This window comes from Ammospiza caudacuta, chromosome 6 (assembly GCF_027887145.1).
Source record: "Ammospiza caudacuta isolate bAmmCau1 chromosome 6, bAmmCau1.pri, whole genome shotgun sequence".
NCBI lineage: Eukaryota > Metazoa > Chordata > Aves > Passeriformes > Passerellidae > Ammospiza > Ammospiza caudacuta.
This window is the reverse complement of record NC_080598.1, coordinates 55946223-55971352: the sequence shown is the minus strand read 5'-3', so window position 1 is coordinate 55971352 and position 25130 is coordinate 55946223. Positions and strand designations below refer to the sequence as shown.

The 25130-nt window shown below is 50.2% G+C and overlaps 1 protein-coding gene and 1 non-coding gene across 4 annotated transcripts; both read right to left on the bottom strand.

The window, feature by feature from the left end:
• Positions 1–17389: 17389 nt before the first annotated feature.
• On the bottom strand, positions 17390–24918 carry EIF5 (eukaryotic translation initiation factor 5). 3 transcript variants are annotated; one of them, XM_058806655.1, is made up of 12 exons: positions 24896–24918; positions 24536–24728; positions 22240–22519; positions 21901–21982; positions 21496–21668; positions 21080–21191; positions 20263–20402; positions 19599–19757; positions 19244–19405; positions 18826–18990; positions 18472–18606; positions 17390–17786 (listed from the first exon to the last, which is right to left on the bottom strand). In XM_058806655.1, exons 3-12 carry the CDS (start codon positions 22309–22311, stop codon positions 17694–17696), a joined length of 1293 nt encoding a protein of 430 aa, XP_058662638.1. In that variant the 5' UTR covers positions 22312–22519; positions 24536–24728; positions 24896–24918; the 3' UTR covers positions 17390–17693. The 3 variants fall into 3 exon arrangements, with proteins under 3 accessions (XP_058662638.1, XP_058662639.1, XP_058662637.1); XM_058806656.1 differs by lacking the exon at positions 24896–24918 and adding an exon at positions 23018–23213 and having other exon boundaries at positions 24536–24802; XM_058806654.1 differs by lacking the exon at positions 24896–24918 and having other exon boundaries at positions 24536–24801.
• LOC131559584 (small nucleolar RNA SNORA28) lies at positions 20604–20727 on the bottom strand. The gene has a single exon (XR_009274910.1). It is a non-coding gene; the product is annotated as a small nucleolar RNA SNORA28 (small nucleolar RNA).
• Positions 24919–25130: the final 212 nt, after the last annotated feature.

Here is a 25130-nt window from a genome sequence, read left to right as displayed (position 1 = left end):
TCCCAGCTGATGAGCTGGCCCTGGAGTCACAAGGCAGCACCAAACCTGCAGCATGCTGTTCTGTGCCTCTCATTTGTTTGACAGACACGAGTGCAAGGCAGGATGAAGTCTGAACTTTCTCAGCACTGTGAGCTCAGAGAAGCAGAGTTTGCTGCTGACTTGCCAAGTCTCAGCCTTCCTCAAACATACCCACATTACCATAGCTCTGCTGCCTTGAGGGCTGAGGTGTTTGGGCTGGGTTCACAGCACATGCATTCAAACACAGAATAAGGGCAGGGTGAAAATCCAAACCAAACAACAGCCACACAAAATGCTGAGTGAGGTACAGCTGTCCAGTTGATAGCTGTGTCCAGCAAGTGTAGAATCCAGCAGAGTCAGAATAGGGGGAAAGCTGAGGCCCTCTGCCCTGTGCTGCTGGGGTGCTGTCCCAGGAGATGGCAGAACATGGCAGACTGGACCTGTGTGCAAGGAGCCCCAGGCAGGCTGCTCCTCATACACAGGCACAGTCCCTCTCCTTCACAGCCTCTCACACCGAGACAGACACACATGTGATTTGTCCCCATGGGTTTATCCATCCTGACACCCTTGGGCTGTTCTGTCCCCACCCCACTGCTGGGAATATTGTCCCACTTCCAGTGCAGCTGCCCCTGGGTCCTTGCACCCCTCACTGCTCAAAGGCCTGGTCCTCCTTTTGTGCCAGAGGGACAGGCAGTATCTCCACTGCTGGCTGCAAAGTCTATGCTGATGCTTCCATGCTTAAATAAGAGAAAGCTCAGGCTCCTTCACTGTAGGAAGAAGGCTCCCTGGACAAGGGAAGAAGATATCCCTATTCCTGTTCTCCTACCAGTGACTCCTTTGATTACAAGTACTAGCAGACCTTTCAGTACGGCACACAACAGGGAAAACCATAGGTTTGGATGCCAACCAGAAATTCTCACAAATTTCACACTTTTCATCTCCCTGACCATCAATCCAGTTGCAGGAGCAACGTTGCAGCAGGACTCCTTCATCTCCATGTGTGAGAGGGATGGGATGATCCTTCAGTGGGTTTGCCTTTCCTGGGAAGGAGGATCTCTGGGGCCATGGCTCCCATCCCAGAGCAGCTCCCTGTCCCTGGGGCACAAAGGAAGATCTCTGGGGCCATGGCTCCCATCCCAGAGCAGCTCCCTGTCCCTGGGGCACAAAGGAAGATCTCTGGGGCCATGGCTCCCATCCCAGAGCAGCTCCCTGTCCCTGGGGCACAAAGGAAGATCTCTGGGGCCATGGCTCCCATCCCAGAGCAGCTCCCTGTCCCTGGGGCACAAAGGAGGATCTCTGGGGCCATGGCTCAATCCCAGAGCAGCTCCCTGTCCCTGGGGCACAAAGGAAGATCTCTGGGGCCATGGCTCCCATCCCAGAGCAGCTCCCCATCCCGGGCTGGCCGCTGCGTGCTTTCCCAGTGAGGTTACACAATGGCTCTGGGGAACGGCGTGTTGGGACAAGGCTTGTGAGTCACCAAAGGTACCAGAGTGTTACATCACCCCAGTGTGCATTCTTGGAGTACACTTCATCTGAAGGGGTTGTCAGGAGCCCTGACTAAAGTGACAGCCTGGGAGGAGCAGGGAGGGCAGAAGAAAGCTAATACTTCTGTTCCTTTTCCTCCACTCTTTATATTTGATCCTGCTGGCAAGACCTTCTCCAGATCCAGGAGCCTTGGTCAGTCAGAGGACCAGGGCAGTCCTGGTGTGTGCCACAGTGTGTGACAGCATCTTCCCCAGGATGGGCTTCACTGTGGTGATTTTGACAACCAAAACACCAATGAACATCAGATCTACATAAACAGAATTAGTTTACCTCTAACCCTCTGCCTTCTGATTCTGACTTTGCCATTTTCTCTATCAGCTCAGCCTGCACAACCCCATTTTCCCCTCTCTGCTCTTCTCTGAGCTGGTATCATGAGCCTTTCCTTGGATTTCTGCCATCCCATCTGTACAAGCTCGGGGTCTGCTGGAGTACAGCAATACTGACAGGGCTGACAAGACCTGTCTGAACCCCCCTGTACAGGACCCACGTTGGGATCCCAGCAGGGTCTGCTGGGCAGAAGGACTTTGCTTGGCTCACAATCCATCCCCCTCACTGGCAAAGAGGGGCACAGCCCAGCATCCAGCCTGGGAGTGTGGCACACTCAGAGGTGTAGTTTGGGAGAGTGTAGGAGGGGATCAGAAGAGTTTCCAAGTGCTGGGGTAAATTTCTGATTGCTTTAACTGTGAACTGAATACATCTTCCAGTTCCCACATCAAGTGTCATGGTGCAGCCAATATTTCATGTTTCAGGTTCAACTGAAGTTTCATCAGACAGCTCTTCTGGCTCCAGGACAGACTCTTTAGGCAAATCCAGGACCAGAGGAGTGTGAAGGGTTATGGCATTGGCTTCTTGCGTAGGGGAGAAAGTGGCAAATGAAGGAATCTCTCATTATGATTTGAATAATTTCTGCATAAACAAACCTTTAAGAAAGTCTTGGCTCCCCCCCAGCATGGAAGGGGAACACTGCCTGCAGCCTCTACATGATGGGCTCCCCTGATGGCTGAGGTTTCCTGCAGAGCAGCAGAGCAGGGCTGCTGTGGAGGCACCAGCAGGGCCAGGGGCTGACTCACCAGCAGCCAGGAATGATGACACATGGGCAGGGAAAAAACGGGCCCAGCTTGGAACTGGACTTTCCCCAGCAGTGTCCCCCGTGCAGGGGCTGGCCCCTGGCACAGCTCCCTCTTACCTTGCTGGGGTTTGCTCTCCATGGAAAAGTGTTTCAGGGCTGAGTTTGGAGGCTGCATGTACCATGTAATGAATGGAACATGTTCCCAGCAGATTCCTCATCCAGACATGTCCTAGCTCATTCTGGGGCACCCTGTGCAGCACCTCTCCCCCACAAAGCTCAAAGGCAGTGAGGAGGCTGAGAGCTGCCTCTCTCAGGTGAAAAGCCCCTCTGCATCCAGTCATAAGGACCCAGAGGTCTCCCACACACTTGAATGCCATGAACTCCAGTTCCATGCCTGCATATCTCCATATTTCCCAAACACAGGCCAGCCCTGCAGGCATTACACATCCTGGTGAGCCTGGAGGGGTCGGAGGGGTCGTGTGAAAGAGCCATCAGCTTCCACAGCTGGAGGGAAATGATGCACTTGGCAGTGCACCCCCTGGCTGCAGAATGAAATGTGAGTGTGCACACCAGCCCTGAGCACCCCTGCTTCCCCAGCCAGCCTGGGCTTGGGAAGGAGCAGGGCTGAGCACTGGCAACCTCCTCACCCTGATGGGGCTGCCTGGATGGAGCCTGAGGCTGCCTGGGGCTCAGATGGCAAAGTGCCACCACACCACATGGGGCTGGTTCCTGTGGCTCTTGCCCAACACCACTGCTGGCCCAAGCAAACACATCAGGGGAGTTGGTCATTTGGGATTTTGCAGATTTTGCCAGCCCAAGGCGTGTCCCCAAACAGGACAGCCAGGTGCTGTTGTGCAGAGCAGGGAGGGATGGCTGCAGAGCCAGGGCTCTCCTTCCCTGTGCTGCAGCTAATCTTAACTGGGTACACGAGTGTCAACAGGTGCCATGGAGAGCAGAGGGATGAGGGGATATTGGTGCAGCTGGAGGAAGTATTTATAGCTGCTTTTTAAAAAACCCTGTATAGATCACATCTCTGTTAACGTATGTAACACAATCGGGAACCTGAGCTTTTCATGATCCCATGGCTGCAGGATTTCCTGTGGAATCCTCTATGGGCCACAAAAACAAGCTAAAAATAAATGCATTAAAAAGAGACTCATACTGAAACATGTGCGTGCCCGTGCCTCCTCTCTGGCCAATGAGTTGGATAGTGGCAAGCAGAGCAGGGAAGGGGACAGTCCCTGGAAAACCCCATGTAGTAACTCCTCTGGTGAGACACAGACCCCAAAGGGCTCCAGGCATGCAAAGGTGAGAGCACACACTGTTGGCAGGGGTTTCAGGAGTCCCAAACACAAGCAGGAATTATAGAAATGTTATCTATCAGAAGAGAGCAGAAACAGGTCAGGATTCCCCAGCTGGGAAGCAAACCTGGAGAGTCTGCCAGTCTGTCTGTCTGTCTGTCTGTCTCCTGTGCAGGCTGGTCCCCAGCTCCTTCCAGCAGCCACACAGCAGAGCCAATAGTTACACAGCCCCAGGCTCTGGAGGAGCAGACCTGCACATTGGCACTCCCATGTACTTTAGGAAAAGGTGCAGGAGTTATATTTTCTTATGCACTGAGAGATGGAAAAGGCCACCGGTTCATCCTTCACAGCTACTCAGCTCCTGTCAGGCTGGCCAGCAGAAGGCAAGAAGTGGGTTTTGGCACTGTTGTGATGCTCCTGGGCCAAACCCCACAGGTAATCCCATCACTGCTCTGCAGGATCTCTCTCCCAAGCCCCCACTGGCACCACACCTTGTCACTGCCACATCCCCAGAGCCAGGCTCCGAGCACCAGCTCCATGAAATCGTGGCTGAGGCAGGATGCAGCTGAGCTCAGGAGGGAGCAGACAGGGCCTGGAGATGGTGACAGCATCACCTGCAGCTCAGATTCTCCCCCTCCCTTGGGCTCCCCAGGGTACCAGGACACCTCCTCCCCTCCCCCGGTGCAAACCATGGCCTTGCTGCTGCTGCTGCCGCCTGAATCCTGCATTCCTGACACCTGCATCACTGTGTACCATCAGCCATTAGCGGGATACATCGGTAACAGCTTATCGAGCTACAAAAGGTGTTTGCAAGGGGGGCAGTGAGATTCCCTGCAGCAGAGCGAGATTCCTTGAGCTGAGCCCAAGGTTCATGCCCTCTCATTGCCCCAGGCTGTCCTTGCAGCAATGCCCTGCAGGCAGCAGTGGTGGAGGGCAGCTTTTCCTGCAGATCTATTGAGCCCTGCGGTGCTGCACAGCAGCTGCAACCCCGCACACTCCCGGGGCACTTCTGTCAGGAACATGAGCTCCTGGCTGTGTCCAGCCTCTGCTTTTTGTGGGATCCCTCCACACAGGGCTGCTCCATTCCCTGCCCCTCTCGGAGCTGCCTCCTGCAGCCCACACAGAGGCAAAAGCATCTCCTACAGCAAGGGGAGATATTCTGGAACCTCCCTGGCCCCTCTCTCCTGCTAGGGGGGCAGGTAATGGGATTAGTGAGAAGGCACCTCAGCTGAGCTGCTTTGGCATATGTTCCCTTCCCCCAGCACTCTGCTATTAGCTGCCAGGGATGAAAAGCTGCAGTGTGCAGAAAGACAGCTGGAGGTGTCAAAGATGTCACCTGCAAGCTGCTCCTTGTGGGGATGGGGACAGGATGGGGATGGAGATGGGTGAGAGCAACCAGCTGGAGGGACCAGAGCAGCCCCATACCCCAGGGGAATGTGGTCAGGGTTGGGGCTGCTCAGCCTGCTCCCACCCTGCCCCACTCTGCATCCCCAGCTCCTGCCTCGCTCCTGCCTGCATCCCAACCTCCTGCCCCACTCCTGCATCCTCATCTGCAGCCCCACTCCTCCTGCATCCCCACTCCCAGCCCCACTCTGCATCCCCTCCTGCAGCCCCACTCCTCCTGCATCCCCACCTCTGGTCCCACTTCTGTCTGCATCCCCACCTCCTGCCCCACTCTGCATCCCCACCTGCAGCCCCACTCCTCCTGCATCCCCACGGCTGCAGGGGAGCCTCTGTCACTGTGGGGGTGCCTCTGTGGGCAGGAGCAGTGGGAGGGAAAGGGGCTGCTGCAGCACAAGTGCTCTGGGCTCTAAATGGGTTTCCTGCCATCACCAGTAAAACTCCCTTCCCAATGGGGTGTCTTGTGCAGAACGAGCTAATGATGTAAGAGCTGACCTTTTTTGGGGTGATTTTAAAGCAGCACCCAGGGAAAGGAGGCAGCCCATTGAGAGAGAAATAGTTTTAACCACTCTGTGCTGGGGTGGAAAGAAGCACAGGGATAAAGGCTGTTGGTATCTACCTCTGTTCACAGTGTTTGGAAGTCAGACCCTGTGTGCTTATTTCTGGATATACAAACCAGAGAAGAGCAGGAGAAGGCCCTTCATGTCCAGGCCAGCATCATCTCTCATCTTACATGCTTTAGCCTCCCTGGCTCTGATACATCCCCTGCCACAGCATGTGCAGCCCTTCAAAGCCCTTCTGCAAAGCTGCTTTTTCTGCTTCTTGCTTTGACAGGTTTCCTTTGTATCGCTCCCCTGGCTCTTCTTTCCTCCTTGCATTCAGGAAAAGGTGATCTGCCTTTTACAGGAAGGCCCTTTATAACACTTTCACAACAAACCAGAACTGCCAGCCAGGGGCTGAGCGCTCCTTTGTGTCCCAGCAAACAATCTTCTTCCTGCAGAGGTATTTCTTACTCACAAAAAGGTTCTTCCAAATACCTCATCTTCTTTTCAGGCCTTCTTAAACAGCCCCCCATTAAACATTAAGCAAATTTAGATACTTGCAAAGTCCCACTTGCTGCTGCAGCTGTGACCCTCCAGTGGGTCTGAACCGACCCTCAGCCCCACACACGGCTGCCCCACACAGGCATGGCCTTTTTTGGGTTTTTTGCCTTTGTGAGTCTTGAGAAGCCTCAGGAGCTTCTTGAACCCACTTTGAAACCAAATCAGCCCAGCCTCTGCCATCAGCCTTGTTGAATGTCCTGCTTTCTCAGCCACAAAATTGAGGTGAATCAGCCCCAAAACACCCTCCCACCCTGGGCTGATATGCCCAGAATAGCACAGCACTATAATATATAATACACTCAAAAAAGCACAGTGCTATTAATACACAAGGGAAGGGGAAAGGATTGTTTTTTCAGAGATGGATTTGGGGTTATTTGAATAAGAAAGGCTTACTTGGAGTGAGTGTGTGGCAGACACATCAGTCAGAGCTGTCCCTGTCCCAGCTGGATGGACTGGACAGAATCCAGTCCTCACAAGACTGCAAGGCTGGGGCTGGTTTTCTGTAGAATTAGCCATGAAGGCCCACAGCTTCTCTCTGTTCCCCAATAAAATCAAATTCCTATGAAGCTGGAAACCTTGATTAGCAGCCTGCTAGGAGAAACAAATCCCTGGGGTCTTACTGTGTGTCCAGAAGACACTGCTCCAGGGTAAATCTGTGCTTCATTTTGCACTGCAAAAGGGAGAAAGAACTGAGCTGAGCTGTCTTCAAGGAAGCTGCAGATTCACAGGAAAAACTGGGGAAAAAAAGGTAGTTTCTTTGGAAGTAATTTTCTCTTAAGAAGTTCTGTCTGCATTTTTTATTAATGATACAACACCCTGGATGTGTCAAAAAAATACGAGAATGCATTTCCTGGTGGGGAGCTCCAACCTTGCAGAGTCAGGCAGTGCAGCTGGGCTGTCATTTGCTTCTTGGAATTTCATTTCCTAATCAACACATCCATGAAATGACTGCATTTTCAAAGCCTAGTTTCCAGAGCTGCTGTGATCAAAGCCTGGGGAGGTGGGGGGAAGCAGGGAGGGGGAACCTGCCATCCCCATCAGCACCCCAGCACAGAGGATTTACCTGCCTGAGAGAGCCTAAACAAAGGATGGTTTGAGGCCCTGACCAGGCTTTAATGTTTCAGAGCCAAGCAAGAAAATTGGGATGCAGAGACACAACTTTCATCATATTCCTGCTTTGGTGAAAAAAAATAAAATAAAAAAATCTACTTAGGAATGTGGGGACCACCTTGAGATTTGCAGGACCTGTCTGTCCCCTCCTGGGTCAGGGGAGTGATGGAGAGCCCTGGAGCAGGGGCCTGCAGGGACCCTCCGAGCCTCCCTGTGCTGCTCAGGGTGACACCAGCCCATCTTCACCTGTCCCTGCAGCAGATCCATCACCCAGGCCCAGGATCATCCCTCACCTCCCTTTTTGCCTTTGGTGTCCAGCTGGTCCATGGAGAGACTTGTGCCCACCCAGCCTTTCTGTGAGCATCTGACATTGCAATTGTCAAGCCAGAGGAGTTCACACACATTAAAACTGCCCCAGTCTGACCCAGGCAATCAGGTTTTTGCTTCTCTGACACCTGCAAGGCCGTAAATTCACTTGGCTGGCAGTCACCTTAAAGCCCTCCCACAAGGAGCCTATGCTTGTCTTTGAAGAATTTAGGAATACTGGGAAAAAATAATTCTGTAAAAACACCCAGACCCCTCTGGTGTCTTCATTTACCAGGAAAAGTGGGTGTGCACTCACTGATGATTTGCAGATGATTTTTGGATAGTGGCTGTGTCTGTCCTTTCACCTGCCTGGCAGAGCTACAGGGATGCAGCCAGATGCCAGCAGCTGATTTTGGGCAGCTCAGCCTCCACCAACCCATCCCAGCACGCTGCACCAGCTCCCTCACTGCCCAAACAAAGCCAAGGTGCTCAGCACTGCTCCCCAGCACCAGCCTGAGGCAGGATCTTGTGGGGAACTCTCTCTTCCTGCACTGCTGATACTCTTGGCTGTTGTGCTTTTCATTTCAGTTTTGCTGTGAGCAATATGATCACAGAAAAATAACATCAGAGCAAAATGAAGAAAAAGAAATGGATTCTCAGATTCCTCCACTGGACTGCTGAGCAGGAGCTGGATGGTGCTTGCCATCAGTTTTATTTTCTCTGTGGCTCCCTGCAGCTCTGGGTATGTCCATGCTAACACAGCTCTTCAGAGGTGTTTAATTACAGCGATGCAGATGGAGGGGAGGCCATGGAGCTGCACGGGGAGTCACTGCTGTGTGAGAGAGGGCACCATCTTCTTCCCAGCACAATCCCCTGCTGGAGGAGGAAATCTGAACAGCCAAGACCATCAGCAGGGCAGGGCAGGGCAGGCATCCATGCAGGCAAAGCAGCCACTGGCTGTGAGTGCAGGATCTCCTCACATGACATTGGGTGAGTGCAGCTGGTGAAATGGCTCATTGCAAGATGTGTTACTGGGAATGAGTCAGGTAGCACACAGATGTGGAGGTGAGGAGGTTTGTTCCTGCAGGTAAAAGTGCTGCTGAGGGGCAGCAGGCCGTGTATGACCTGAATATTTCCCCCAGTGATGCCAAAGGCATCACTTTGCCCTCAAAGCACGTGCACTGAGGTTACATGGACCAGGGTTTTAAGAACATCCTGATGACACAGGTTGGAGAATGCAAAAAAACAATCACTCCCTGAGTGTGACATGGATGTACCCATGGACTGTGTGTGATGGAGAGACAGCTGCAGTTCTCCCTCTCTCTCTCTCCCTGTCTCAAGTGTTTTCTTGACAGTGCTTTCAATAAAGCATTATTTTCACTACCCTCATGCCCTTCCCCATCGCACAGCTCCCCACTGTTCCCTTCCAGAGAGAGAGAGACATCTCCCTCTGCAATGACAGAGCCACCCTAGGGCAGAGGTGACAAGTCAGCCACTGAGCCACGTCCCTGTGCCAAGGCTGTGCCAAGGCTGTGCCAAGGCTGTGCACACCTCTTGGGCCCTGCAGCAGCTGTGACCCAGCAGGGGCAGCTGTGAGGTGGGAACCCCCTTCCCATCCAACACGAGAGTTTTGCAGTTATTGACCAAAAACGAACATCAGACAACGTGACCTCAGAGGGAGAAGTGCAGCCCTGGCAGATCTGTAACCAGACAATATTCAGGAGGGTGAAAATTGGAAGGAGGAAGATTTTTGGGGTGGTTTTCTTTTCTTTTTTCCTCGTGCTTTTCTTTTTTAAATTACTTTTCCCCCCTTGTTTTTATTTTTGAGGTTTGTTTTTTTGTTTTGTTTTTCCTTTGGTTTATATTTTTATTCTCTTTTCTCCCTCCCGTTCCCCCGGGTCCGTCCCCGCCTCGGGGCCGCGCTGGGCTGGGGCGGCGCCGCCGGCGCGCGGGCGCCCCCTGGCGGCCACTGCGCTTCGGGCGGGGCGGGGCCGAGGGGGTCCCTGGTGTGTGGGAGCCTGACCGGCACCCCGCAATCCCGGGATCCTGGGATCCCGCAATCCCGGGATCCTGCACTACCGGCACCCCGCAGTCCCGGGATCCTGCACTACCGGCACCCCGCAGTCCCGGGATCCTGTACTACCGGGATCCTGCACTACCGGCACCCCGCACTCCCGGCATCCCGCATTCCCGGCCCCCGGCACCCCTCACTCCCGGGATCCCGCACTACAGGGACCCCGCTCTCCCGGGATCCCGCACTCCTGGCACACCACTCTTCCGGCACCCCACAGTCCGGCATCCTACATCCCTGGCACCCAGCACTCCCAGCACTCCTCTCTCCCGGCACCCCGCATTACCGGCACCCGGCAAACCCGGCACCTCGCACTCCCGGCACCCGGCATCCCCGGCACCCCTCACTCCGGGACCCCGTAATCCCGGGATCCCGCACTACCGGCCCCCGCATTCCCGGTACCCCGCATTGCCTCGGCCCTCCCCGCAGGCGTTCCAGTGCCTGGCCCCAGCTCCCCCCGATCCCGCATTCCCCGCCACGATCTCAGCCACGATCCACCATCCCTGCGCCCCACGCAGCCCTGCCCCGCCGGGAGTGGCGGATGCTCGGGGTCGCAGGTGGCACCCAGGCCTCGTGGCGGGACAAAATGTGCCCCTGTGCCCTCCCCGTCCTGCCCGCCTGGGCTGTGTCCCAGCACGGCGCTGAGGGGCCGTGCATGTGTCACGGTGATGGGAGGAGCAAGGTCAGACCCTTGCTGGGTTCCCCGGCTGGGATCCCTCCTGCAGCCTGGGGGACGTTCCTGGGGATGTTCCTGAGGAAAGGGTCTTTGCCAGTGTCACGAAACAGAATTTCAGGAAGAAAAGTAGGCCACAGAAAATTGCCAGCACTGGTAGCTTCTGTGACACCTGGGTGCCTTCTCAGGGCATGGCCCAGGATGTCAGCTCTCTGACAGCTACAGGCATCTCCCTTATAAACAGGCATCTCCCTCATAAACTCCAAATCCATCATTACTGACCAGCCCGGACCAAGGCACAGGCTGTGTGACACACAGCAGAGCAAGGCCCATGGAGCAGGAAAGGCAGGAGACCTTCCTTCCCCTTGCTCCTTGAGGGTTATCAGGTCAGGCCCTGAGCAGCACGTGGCCTCTTTGCCCAGAGCTGACAATGGGTTCATGGGAAAGGGGAAAGGCAGGAAGGAGCCTGTCATCCCCCAGCACCCTCTGGCCTTCCGTGTGCAGGGCAGGGCAGGTTGGGTCATGAGTGCTCCTTCCCCATCCTGCACACATCTGCAGGTTTTCCTGCAGAACAGGTTTTCTGGTATTAGCGATACCACTGCTTCTTTCTGTTTCCCAGTCCCACCCCACAGTGCTGAGGTGAAAAAAAAAGGAACAAAGGCAGAGACAGTATCATAAAAGAGTGTAAAAATAAAAAGAAGAAACTGCAGCAGTCAGTGCCTCGCGTTAGTGAAGCTCCGCAGCTCCTCAGCGCACATCCCTGAACGCCCCCAGAAAGGCTCTCACAACAGACAGGTACCTGCTCTCCCACTTTTCCTCCCACCAGGAACACTCAGTTCCCCTTCAGTGATTCAGATAAAACCACCCCCTTGCCCAGGAAAAGCCTTTTGGTGTTATAAACAGGAAGGCCTCACCGCTCACCTCTCAATCCTCACCACCCACACACCACAGCCACCTTCCCTTCCTGGCTTCCCTCTCGGTGACCCGGAGCAGGATGCAGCCAGCCATGCCTGTGCTGCTCAGCCTGGCTGCCCTGAGTCTCTCCCCAGCCCACACACTCCTGGCCTCTCCCAGGGACAGGTCTGGAGCAGATGTTTCACCCAGGCACACAAACCTGGCCATGCAGAGCTGAGAGCACCCCCAGGTCCCCACAGGTGAGGAGGGTCACAGAGGCTGGTTGCCCACTGCACAGCTCTGGGGACTCCAGGAGCACCTCTTGCTTCCTACAGCACTTTTCCCCCAAGTCAAATGCATTGTTCCCATCTTCTGGTATTAGGATTGACCAGGAGCTGGTTAGCAGGACTCATCACCCCTCCATCTCCTTGATTTTTAGTCAGCATGAGGAGGGCACAGCTGATTATTTCTCTCTATATGTTACTGCTTTTTATGGTGGAGTTTTTTCATCCCTGGACTCCCCTTCAGCAAGCTGTGCTACTTGATAAAAGTTTGGCTCCTTCATTGACTGCAAGGTGAAGGTGCTGTTCTTCTGTGACCTCTATTGAGTAGGCTCCAGCCTGCTTTCCTCACAGAGAGGTTTCCCCCTCCCTGTTTCTGTACTGCTCCCCTAAGCAGGAGTTTTGCTCTTTGGAGGTGGTGTGCTCCTGACAGCATGCAGCTACCACATCATTCACCTTGTCTAAAATGTTTCTTGTGATTTTGATGAAGTTCACCAACAGCCAAGGTTTTTTTTTTTTAAGGTTTCTTTAAAATTTCCCCTTCTGCATTCTGAACCATTTATAGGCATCTTTCAGCAGAATAAATCAAAACTACAATCTAGCCAATCCTGTTCATGGAGAAGGCATGGAGAATGCAAACTCCTGTATTAAATGTCAGCTGATAAATAAGAATCTAAAAGATGTTATTTAAAATCTCATTATTTCCACACAGCAGCGTTTTTCTGTCATTGGAGCTGTGCTCCTCTTTGCAATTTTGCCTGAGTGTGTTTGCCCACCATCCAAAACCACCCTGAGTTCCACAGCACATCCAGCTGGAACCACCAGCTCCTCTGGCTTGTGATACAGAATGTGAGCACAGGCTGGAGGAAGAAAGGAGGCAGAAGATGGAAGCTTATTTTACTTCTTTATTTAGTCTCTTTTTACTTCTATATTTAGTATTTTCCTATGTGAACTACTCTGTTCACAATTTGTATACCTGTGACTTTGTCTGTAAGAGTGATAATTGATTAATAAATAATTTATTAACAACTCCCTGACAAGACAGGGATAGGATTCTCCTGGGGAAGTTTACTTTCCTCATGTTTCTTTTCAAGATGTCAGATGTCTACCTTAATTGCACAGAATCAAAGCCAAACTCCATTGACGTCAATGCAGTTACTTGGTTTTATTAATATCAGATAAATATAAAAAACAGTATCAAGCACAAATTCACAGAGAATAATAAAACACCCACACAAACCTCCAGTTGAGTTGTTCCTGGTGCTGATACTTCCCTCATTTGAAATGTGGGGCTGTAGTGCCTGTGACTCTGTGCTCAGAGCACTCCTTTGAATCATCTCTTTTCCCCTTGAGAAAATAATGTGCAGAAAATGCCTCTAACACCACAGTAATGGGGTGAGAGCAGCACCAGAAAATCCCCTCCAGACTCAGAAAATATCAAGGACCTGGGAGCAGGAGTGGGGGCTGCAACCCCTTTCCCCTCCTGGCAGGTGCAGGACTGCCAGTGTTCAAGCTCAAATGTGGAGCAGCTGAGTAACCTTGGAGCGGAGTGACGTGGAAGGAGCGGTGGGAGAAAGTCCCAAGAGAAAACACCGGGGGCCAAGGCACCTTGGCACTTGGGCAGGGCCCGTGTAAAGCCCGGTCACCCCCGTGGGCAGGGCTGTGCCAGCCCTGAGCCTTGCTGGTCCCAGCCCTGCCTCACTGACCCTGCTGCCTGGCTTCACTCCAAACCTGCACTGTCACAGCTGATCCCTGAGGCCAGCACTGGAAGCTGATGCCATCTCACCCACAGGACACCCAGGACTGGTAATTTGGCCACAACAAATTGGCCTAAAGAGCCCCAGTTATTGAGTAAGCAATGACTTGGAAGCACATGCAAGTAGAAAAACTGATGTGCAGAAAAGATGGTTTAGCACTCATCTGGTTTCCCTGACACAAATAACAATAGGAAGAAGAGTTCCCTCTGAGGGTATCTATTTCTTAGGTTCCTAACCCAAACTATCAAGACACTTTTTGATTTTGCTCTGAAAAAAATGGAAGAGTTTTAGAATTTTACTGAATAAAGCAGCATCACCTGGGCACTGGGGCCATGCCCTTGATGGATGTCAGCTACAGTAGCTCTAAGGGAGCTGTGGAGATACCCTGGTGCTGGTCTGCACTAAGGAAGGAAGGGACATCCTGGGAAAGCTGCTTGCCAGTGGCTCCAGAACATCTCCCCAGCAATTCCAGGGCAAGAGACAGATTCTGACACCTCTGTGGCAGCAAGATGATCATTTACGAAATGAAAATGCCCGCAGCCTGTCAAGCATGTAAGTAACCCCAAATGCTCCAACAACTTTATAAACCTTAAGCTGGAATTTTGCCATGCAGTGTTTCACAGATAAGGCTTAAAAGAGCATTGTTTAATTGTTTTCAAGGTTTTTTGGGGCTTTTTTTTTGGTTTTGGTTTTGTTTGGGTTTTTTTTGGTTTTTTTTTTTTTGGTTTTTTTTTTTTTTTTTTTGTTTTGTTTTGTTTTGTTTTGTTTTTGGGTGGTTTTTTTTGTTTTTTTTTCCTTTACTTCTGGGTTTTCTGTTCCAGAACTTCATGGTTCCTCGGTGTTACTGAATGCCAAGGAGTCAATCCTCAGTAACAGGCCTCTGAGGCTCTTTGGGACTAATTAGTTTGAGGAGAAAATAGCTGCCAGTTTGGAAAGACTAATTGGGGGTAAGCTACTTTTGTTCCATCTCTCCCTGCCATGTTCAGTCCCTGCTTTTACTGGAGCCCAGAGGTCCTGTGATCTTTATTGCAACTTCGTAGCAGCTCTCAGATGAAAGGGCAGTTTATTACAGATCACTACATTAAATACTTTTCAGAGGTGCCTCTCCTTTTCAAACAGCAAGGTTCAGAACTTTCACAACTGGAAGACACCCATGGGCTAAGCATTATTTATTATCAACTTTTTAATCTCTGTGGTACGTCTGGACAGCAACAAATCAACCAAGCTGTTAGACCTGGGTGGAGATTAGGATTTTTCCACAACCTCCTACCCCAAGGAACAGGGCAGGTCTTAGTGGGGAGGAACGACAGCCTTGTGGTGATGCCTCCGACCAGTGGCCCAGCAGAGGTGACCTCTGGGAGAGCACCACATCACAGGAACACTGGCAAGGGAAGCCACTACCACAGCAAGGTAAAACAAAAGCATTGAGCGCATTTCTGTCCCTACTGCAATCCCTTCAAATCACTTTTCCCATCTTTACTCCTCACCTCACTACAAGCCCAAGCTGTGCATGCTCAGGAGCAGAGCACACTTTTATCTCACAGATGTCCAATCAGATCCAACTGAGGCGGCACTGGGCTCTAATGACAGCTCATAGGTTTTAACAGATAAAAGTAAAACCAGGCAATTTTACATGCTCAACAACAGTCAGGATTTCAAACCCTGGTTGAAGCTGCTGAACCCCAAGCAGAGCTGGCAGCTGAGCAGCTCCTTGTCATCCTAGCGGGATGAAGAGAAACCGCTGCCAGAGGCTGCCAAGCTGCAGCAAAGCTCCCAATCTCAGGCTCCTGCAAGGAGATGGGGGTTTGAAAAGCTGAGGCTGATGGAGCTGCCACGAGCCCCTGCAGCTGCCCAAGGGCAGTGCTCACACTGGGGCTTCAGCAGAGACACGGTACAACCCCAAGCGAGGGGAATCACCCCATGCTGTTCCTTCCCGGGTGCCAGAATCTAACTTTGAAGCCTGCAGCAGGCTTTATCTGAACTCCAAGTTGCCTTTTGAAGATGTACTTGTTATTTTCAATCAGATAGCCGAGGCAATCCATTCAAAGACTCATGAATGTTTTAAGTCAGACTTCCTTCCTTAAAGAAATAGTCACACAACCAACACTCAATTTTTATGAGCTGGTGGAATCAGTGGTTAATAAACTGAGACAGAAACAGCAACATGAATGTGAAAACGGGGTCAGAAGTGTAACTCAGCACCAGGAATTTCACAGTGGCAGCCTCAGCACTCCTAGAAGCCTGCACCATGACTGGATTAGGGTACCACTTTGTGATACACTCCGATCCACCTGTGGGTTACTACAGACAAGAACACCTCTCCTCCCTGCGTACCCCCACCATGTTTTACAGCAAATCTACCATCCTAGAGCTTTGGTATGGCATCATCACTTCACTGACCCTATAAAACACTTTTTAGGGTAGTTTATTTGCTAGTTTTCCTGCAGGAAGGAACAGGTATGTCTTGCTATTTATATCCTGGGGGGAAAAAACCAGCCAGAGATTATCCCTATTGGTGGCAGCCTGCAATTGCCACCAAGTCTGCTCTGAAATGGGACCTCCCTGGTGTCACCAGTCACTGCGCCTGGTCATGAGTGACACTTATCAGGGTGTGCTCACAACAGTTACACGAAGGAGGCATGTGCCTGCACCAGGAGGAACAGATGTCTTCCTGAGAGGGTAAACAGGGATCAGTAATCCATCTTCCAGGTTCCCAAACATGTATTCCCAATGGGCATTTTGGAAATACAAACCTGGTTTAAACCCAATGGAGAACAGATTTTCTTTCAGACAAAAGAAACCAGGAACGAACCTGTCTCTAAATTAAAAATGGTGGGTTTGTATTACAGCAATAAAAACCCACATAAAAGGGCACTTTGAAATGCTCCATGGCTCTACCCCATTGTTCCAGTGCTGTTTGCCACAGCTGCCAGTGCCAATGACTCACATGCAACACAAGACACTGTAGAACAGAACTGCAGCTCAAGGCACCCCTGCTGCAATTACCCAAACACAATCTTTGCTTTTGTCCAATTCCAAGTTCTGCCAGAACAATCTGAATAGAAAAAGCAGCTCACTGTGCACAGCCTTGATCTCTTGAAACTTCTCATACTGAATCCAACAAAAAAAACCAAAACTCAAACCCAATCTCGATTTTCCTGGCAGGCAGCTGTGAAGGGCAACAAAACCCCCACCCTTAACTTGTGCCTGGCCAAAACCTGTCACATACATCATACCAGGTTCCTGATTTTGATGGACCAAGTTTTAGTTTATCCTGCTTCTAAAGGAATCTGATTCCTCCTCAACATTGGTATTAAAGACATTCACTTTCAGAGACAAGCAGGTGAACTTTGGGTACCTCTGCACTCAGGGTGGCAGATCTCTGCCTCTCCCTCCCCAAATGAGGGTGGAGCTGGACACTGCTGGGCCTGTGCACAGCTGGACCCCTGGTAACAGCCAGCTCCTCAGGGCAGCACACACCAACTGCAGCAGGACCAGCTCCTGCTGCTTTAATTCTGGACTTGGAGCTGTTGAAAACCACAGGAAAGGAAAAAACCCAAGCCAAAACCCAACTCATGTATGATTACAACTGAAGTTTGTTTAAAAAAACCACACCTCTAAACATTAGAATTCAGACACAGCTGTCCTGCTTTAACAAGCTGGCAGCTGCACACTGTTGATTATCCAACACCTGCTTCTTGCCCAGGTTTCTAATCTCCACTGTTGGAACAGTGGAGTCTAGGGTTAAGGTGGCTTTTTTTGTCTCATTAAAGAGATTGTCACTGTGTGATCAGCTTCACAAATTTCATTGAGCTGTGTCAATACTTACTTGAAATACAATAAGGGGGTTGAATCACAAATGAAGATTGACCAAAACCAAATCCTTTATTTCCACAACTGTATAAATGTGCTCCAAGTATGTGTCCAACACAAGTTAGAAAAACAAAATAGAACATGCCAGTTGCAAACTAGATCAGTTCACCGACGTGCTGACTCCTTGTATTAGGCTTAGTTACACAAGACCAGTCACAGTAAGAAGATACATTTTAGAGTACAAAGTAGCAGGATGTTAAGCCATTTCAGCTTGTGCACATACAAGTCACACTTCTGGCAGAAAACGCAGAGAAGTTTGCATTATTATGCTGGAAGCTATGTTGCATCACTTTAAATGGCATCGATATCGATATCATCATCTTTATTGTTTGCAGGCTTCACAGTTTCAACTTTAGGTACACTGGCAGTTGTGGAGTACACCACCTGTGGAGACAAGACACTCCCTTCAATTACAGCACCTACTACTATTAAGCACTGGAGTAATTCCAACACCCCAGCACCCAACCACCCTCCTGACCACGGCCATGAACCCCTCCTTTGTAAGGCACCCTCCTGACCACGGCCATGAACCCCTCCTTTGTAAGGCAGAGCTGTGCATGTACATCTGGAAGAAGCAGCATCTCCTACTCAGGAGCAGAATAATACAATGCTGGGAGGAGAACAACCAAGCAATCCCTGTGTAAAAACACTTCCAGCCACAGCCAGCTGGAGGGTAACCAACAGATTTTACCTAGGCCTAAACTGTGAGGAAGATGGTGGTCAGTTATTCTTCCATCAGCTTATCTAACAAACACATCCCCACTAACTCATCTACAACATGAAACACGATGCTTGGTACCTCCTGTCAACCTTGTGCTACATGACCTGCCACTGTCACTGCAGAATGGTAAAATCTTGGGCTACACCCAGGTGCAATTGCATTACAATGATCTCATGCAGACACCTGACAATTAACAACACTTAAAGCATAAATGGAGTGTTCCTCCTGCTCCTGCACAGTAACACCCCAAGTAATCCATTTCAGAGTGCACAGGACAAGCTTACAAGACTCAAGCACGCAGGAACAGCACAGCCTTGGAGCTGCTGACAGGAAATGAGCCTTTCCTACCTCTATGTTTTCATCTTCATCCTCTTCTTCATTACCGGAAGATTCTTCTTCAGCTTCCTTTAGCCATTTAATAAATGGTTCTGCTTTGACACGGATTTCTTTGGCAAGCTCCTTTGAGACATATTTCTTTGAGGCCTGAAAGACAGATTCTTTGTATGAACACTGAAGGAGTTTACACCAGATTGTACCCAAACACTGCCTAAACTGGAACTCTAATCTCACCACTGCCTCCCACAGCCCATTTTTGTGAAGGAGGCTTCTTGCTGCAGAAGCTACAGCAGAATGGAGAAGCCACATGCAATTGGCTGCCTTCAGGTATTTAATTGCTGCAGTACATTACATACTGCCCCTTACCTTTTCTGCCCAGCCAAGGATGACTTCTTCTTCCAGAAGATCTGCATCATACATTTCCTTCAAAATATGTGGTATTTTTGAAATAAGCTGAGACTGATGCATAGCTACCACACACTCGAAGCCATGGAGAAGGTACCTCTGAGCTTTCTTGTTGTTGTGGCAGAACTAGAATTGTGATAAAAGCAAAACTGATTGAGTAAACTTTTTTACTCTCTCTCCAGACTGAACAGAGAGCAGAAGCAGCTCTATGAGATTGCAAAATTTACAATAATTCATACTATCCCTTCCCATCAGCTCCCCCTAGCTAAGGAAAAGTTTAAAAATAAAACACTACAAAACATCCTTCCCCATAGTACCAAGGAACTGCTACAAAAAACTCTGACCAGCTGTCACAATGAATGCACAAGAGATGGCTTACACGAAGGAAGTGACGTCTGTATTTCCTGATTTGTTCACGAATCTTTTCATCAAAAAGGACTTCAGTGAGAACAAGTGGGCCCATGGCCTTTACATCCAGTCTCTCTGCTTCTGCTACAATGTCTTTGTCAGAAGTGTCGATGACACCTTCTTCCTTCTTTTTCTACAGGGAACCAGGTACAGGGAGAAACATTTTAATGCCACTTGAGGTCTGCTCCTTGCAATCATCCCTTCCCACTGCTGACAGAGCCAGCACTTTACAGAGGCTTGAGCAAAGTGCTTTTGCTTTCCTTACAAACATTTTGTACAATTACAGCTGAGTGATTGCATCAAGCCAACAACCAGAGCATAGTTACCTTTACAAAATCAAAAAGCAAGTTGACTCTCTCTTCTATGGTTCTTTCCAGGTCTTCACTCAGTGTGAGGTTCTTTGCATGGTCACTGATTTCATCCATTCTACGCCTCTGGGCTTCTTCTGTTGTGTCCTCACCCCAGTCATCATCATCCTCCTCCTCCTACAACACCAAACCAAACCAAGAGATCCACAAAATATTACTGCAGGCTTAGTATTATGTGAGGATAGAAATGATATGGACTCAATAGCACCATAAAATTGAAGAAATGCTTGTAGTACAACTTGCAAGTCAAAGATCATGGAGAAAGTGCAAAAATAGGAACTAAGTAATGCAAGCTAAAGCTAATCCTATAGCCATCTGCAGGGCTACCTGAACTGCAGTTCAATCATTCTACCCAGTACACAGGAGACAATCCAGGTGCCTGAAAAGGAGTGACAAAGGACAGGCAGCTTTCACTTAGCAAGGAGCACAAATGCTGGTACTGATGAGCTGATAAAGCTGCTACAGAGGAAAATCAGGGACCCTTCTATTCCAGCACTAAGTTCTGGACACAGTAAGACTTTCAGGTGTAATGCTGACCAGCAAGGAATGCCAGTGACTTCAGAGGTTTAAATCTGAGCGACACACCACACACCCTTATCTCCCCACTTTCCCTTCTACTTACCACAACCTGTGGAGGAGTAATCTCCTCTGGTGGTGGGGGTGGAAGTGTCTCATTGCTGGACACAGAACCATTCTCTTTGTCCTTGCCTTTTCTGTTCTTCTTCTCCTTTTCTTTCTTTCCTGTACCAGTGTCACCACTTTCTGCAAGTGAATTTTAATGTTTTGTTCTATGAACTAGAGCAAACTAGAAAGTCCCTGCACCTCTGCCAAATCCCCAAATGGGTTTGGATGCTTTCATTAGCTGCAACTCATGGGCAGTACCCATCCCCAAACACACTCAAGGAAGATGTACAATTGGTGGGGAAACCCCCAGCTGCAGTCCATGTCTTGCTTGTCACCAAAATTGTCCAAGTCTATATAACAGGTGACCTCACAAAGCAGAGACCCCTGGAATAGGTTAGACTTTTCTATTCTAGCAAGCTTAAATTGCAGCAGGCAACTAGATGCTTACTACAGAGTGTTGCTTGCACAGATTACAGTTCATGTTTACTACAGTTTTTACTTCCTACTCTCACATTTCTTGCTAACCTAAAGGAACAACTGCCATGAGCTACTGCTAACTACCTTCCTTCCTTGTAAGTTTTGTCCTGCACAGGCAAATCCAGCTTTTAACAAATAGCTCTACTTGGGAGGGACACATTGTAACGAGGAAAGACATTACCAGCACAGCTCCTTCATCTGGATCCCCAAACACACTCTAGGAGTATGCTGCTGCCTGTTTACATTTCAATTACATGTCAGCTGTTTATTTTCCTACTTCCATAACATCACTAATACAGAAGTTCTCTTTATCCCCAGAAATAAGGAAAGGCACTTACCAGGTGGGTTTTTGAGAATGAACGTGCAGAGTTTATGGTTTGTGTCAAGCATGCCTCGATAGCCACAGGCTTTGCAAGAGTTACCTATAGTTTGTTTCTTAGGATTGACATGCTGTAAAGAGAACAACCACAAGTTAATTTACTACTTACAGAACAACTGCATCAAAACCTGGCATCTATGTTTTAAGCCAGAAGTTTAAATACTTTGTATCAGCCTCTAAAGACAAAGTTTAGAAGTAGCAATTTATCTCAGAAGTTATGAACTGTTAGAGATGTAAAACCTTCCCAAAGGGTGCAAGAATGCGTACTTGATTTTCTGTTCATAGATACCGAAGTCTTTAAACTTTGCACAGCTTTCACAAATGTCTAACACAGTGTTTCCATAGTGTTACTGTTAATGCAGACAGAGCACTCACCAGATCAGTTTCAGGATTCTCACACTCAGGACAGAGAACAAATTTTTTAATGAATCCATCCAACATGTCTTGCAGCTTATTCGCCTCATGAGATCCATTGACAATGTAACGGTCATTCTTAACATCAAACTGGGTCTGTGCTCCCAGCTCACAACCAAAAAATTTGGTAGGATCTGCAAAGGAAGAATTACAGTCACTACCACATTCATATCTTTGTTGTGATTCTTAAACAGCAAGTAAACAGGCTACTGTTTCTTTCTGTCCATTATTTAATCCTGAGATAATCACATTTTTTTCTTACAAATCCTTAAAGAAGGGCATTAATGCATTGCTAGCCAAATTAACACGACCACTTCAAACAGAAAAGCATTACAAAGTGCTGTGTCATTCCACAACACTACTTACACGTTGGAGGCCGATTAAGCGCCTTTGCAACGTCAACCATGTTGACTATAACCGTCTTTATTCCATTTCCTTTGCCCTCCACCTAAAGAAAACAAACAATATTTCAAGGTTAAATGCTTGCAACATCCAAACCCAACGTGCATTTCCCATTTAACTACACCAAAATTGTGCTCAGAAGTGTATCTCCTCCCAAGACCTAACGTGCACTTAGTGTGACTGAAGGAGCAGAGCCCTCCCTGCCCTGAGTGGCCAAGCACCACCACGACCTCTCTTTCCCCTCCTGGGAGAAGCAGCTATGGGAGAACACTCCCTGCTCCCAGCTGCTGCTTAGGAAGTTACCTTGGCAATCAGACGGGGCATTTTGTAGCGATAGAACTGATCTGAAACACTGCGGTTGACGTTGACAGACATTTTGCCTTATTAGTAGCTTTATCAATAAGATGAAGAGATCTTTGATTGCAGTTTTTTGGTATCTTCTGTCTGGAGAAGACGGGATGACATAAACGACTGCAAGAGTTCTCGGTCTCTGACATGAAAAAATTTTCGCCACTGAGGCTGTAAGGTTCTTGCTTGCACGCTATGTTTCCCCAATACAGGTACCAGTGGCTGCGCAACAGCTCTGCAAGTGTTAACACACAAAACAACTGAGTTTAGCTCAATGTGTATCAATCCACTCTTGCTACAAAGCTATAGAAGGGATGAAATCTAGGCTGAGAAAAAGGGAAAAGTACATTTGTTAAGCTATGGCTTTCTTCAGCCTATGGAACTGAAATCCATCACTGCACCACAAAGCTTTCCACCCTCTCCTACCACCCTAGAACCACTGAACAGCCTACAACTACTTCTTTATACAATCAACTCCAGCAGGAGTTCTGGGATCACTAAGGGAGGGCACACTCCTCAATTTATTATGCAGACCAGTGACTTGCACCATAAGGGTCACATGCTGTGGTTTCAGGCTGAAGGGCACAGGACATCAGGAGAAAGATTTGGAAATCCATTTCAAATTCCACATCATATCATGAACCTATCACAAACCAAAGTCTGCCAAAATGTTGTGAAATATAAGATGAAGCAGCAGCAATCTGTAGCCCAACATAGTTTCTACATGGCTTACCAGTTTTTGGATCGGAGTGGAAAAGAGTTGAAAATTACGTAATTCTCCCTCTCAATTATGGATTCTCATAGCAGCTTCTGTTGAGTTCTGACTTAACAATAAGCCTGATAAAGTCTGACAGAAGTTGCTTCACTGTAGAAAGCCTAGCAATGCAGAGGTACAGAGGAGTGCGGCAGCTTTTCCAGTTGATTTTTTTCTTGGGGGAAAGGGAGGAGGGGGAGGAAGGGGAGGAAGGGGAAGGAGGATGAATCCTATTATTAAAGTTGCCTTGAGCAGTATTTACATATTTAAATTAACACGTGCCTCTATAATCAGATCTAAGAGCACTTAAGCCACAATTGGTTGAGTACACAGGCAACCCTGACTACAGAGCATGGCTATTCTGACACGTCATCATGTTGTTATCGTTAACGACAGAAGCGTTGACGCATTAAAAAAGCTTTCTTAGTATTTATGTGGAAGAGCGTGCCTATGGTGCAACACGATCCGAGTTCCTCTGGTCAGGTTTTACAACTTTTTTACCCAATAAGAACATAGATCTCTACATGCCTTGTGTTCTACACTAGGCCCCGATACAATTTTACCCTTCCTCAGCAAAAAGTACAACGCGCACTCCGTTTAAAACACACAATCTCCTTCCCCAGGATGTCTAAAAAGAACCACCGCGTAACCTGACCACGTGTTTGCAGAAACGCTGAGGAAGCGGCTCTCTCGGCGGCCGAGCTCCCAGAAGGAGCGAACCCCTTTTCCCTCCTTCCAGAGCGCAGCACTTAGACTGCTGCAGGCTGAAGCTCCCTCTCCTGGTCCCTACGCCACCTCATCCCAAGCACCACCCCGCCATATGCCGTACACGGAGGAGAGAGCGGGAAGGCACACACCGACTCCGTGCCGCACAGCGCCGCGTCCCCGCCCCGCTCGCGGTGACTCAGAAATGCAGCAATTAAAGCACTGAGTCAGCACCGGGAGCCACGGGGGAGGCACCGCCGGCCGCGCATGCGCCGCGCGCCGTTCGGGGGAGCTCCGCCGCCCCCCCAGGCCCGGCCGCCCCCCAGCGTCCCCCGGGGCCGCCCCTCGGGAGCGCGGCCCAGCGCCCCCCCCCGCGGCCGGTGGGAACTGCGCCACCGCCCCCCCCCCTACGGCCACAGCGCGGGAGGCGCGGCCCCGCCGCAGCCATCTTGTCTCGTCGCATGGCGGCGGCGAAATGAATATAAGTAAATTATTAAAAAATAATAGGAAAGCCTCGCCCCCCCAAAAACGAACAATAACCTCACAGCGGAAGGTCTGCTGCTTTAAGAGTTGAATTTTGCTGCGCGTTTTTATGTTGTTTGCTCCCCCGCCCCCCCCTCCACGCCCCGCATTGCTTCTCTTCCCCCTCCCGTCAGTCCCGGACGCTTCGTTACACAAAACCTCCCCAAATATCCACCGTTCACCGACCGCCCGAGGCCTCAGCCCAGCACAAACCGCCCGCCCGCCCGTCACCCCCCCGCTCCAACGCCCTAGTCCACTATTAGCACTCACCGTTTTCGTCCAATAAAGACATAAACCCAACGCTGCTCGCCCCGGGCTGCGACGAAGCCGATTGTGAGAGGAGAACAGGGCCGAGGGGGCGCTTATATCCAGACGGAGAGGAAGGCGGAGGCGGACGCCGCAGCCTCCGGGTCCCGGCGTCCTGGGGCGGGCGGTATCACCAGGGAGAGCGGTGCCGGGATATCTGCGGGCAAGACACAATCAGGAGCATCGTTAGCGGCGGCACCTGTAAGGGAGAGGGAGGAGGAGGGGGAAGAACAGGGAAGGGGGGAGGGAAAGGCGGCGAGAGACGCGCAGCTGAGGCAGGAGGGGCCGGCGGACGGGACCCGGCAATGGCTGCCCCGTACTCACCTCTAGAATGTTCTCGCTCCGACTGAACAACGCCAGAGCTGGGATCAATCAGCCAGCGGTGCGCCCCGCCCCCCACCGTCACCATTGGCTCACCGCTCGCCCCGCAGCAAAGCTATTGGCTAAAACCTCGCCGCTCCCCTCGTCTATTGGTCAAAGCTGCTATCAATCAAGGCTTTGCCTCCCTCCCCCGTGCCCTCCCCCCGCGTGTGCCCCAGAGGACATCGCGTCTACAGCG

Excerpts from the sequence above, each read along its gene's own strand:
- EIF5 (XM_058806655.1), bottom strand. The coding sequence starts at position 22,311 with ATGTCTGTCAACGTCAACCGCAGTGTTTCAGATCAGTTCTATCGCTAC. Across the intron at positions 21,192-21,495 it reads AGAATCCTGAAACTGATCTG|CATGTCAATCCTAAGAAACA; the intron begins GTGAGTGCTCTG and ends TTCTCTTTACAG. Across the intron at positions 17,787-18,471 it reads ATGAAGATGAAAACATAGAG|GTGGTGTACTCCACAACTGC; the intron begins GTAGGAAAGGCT and ends TTGTCTCCACAG.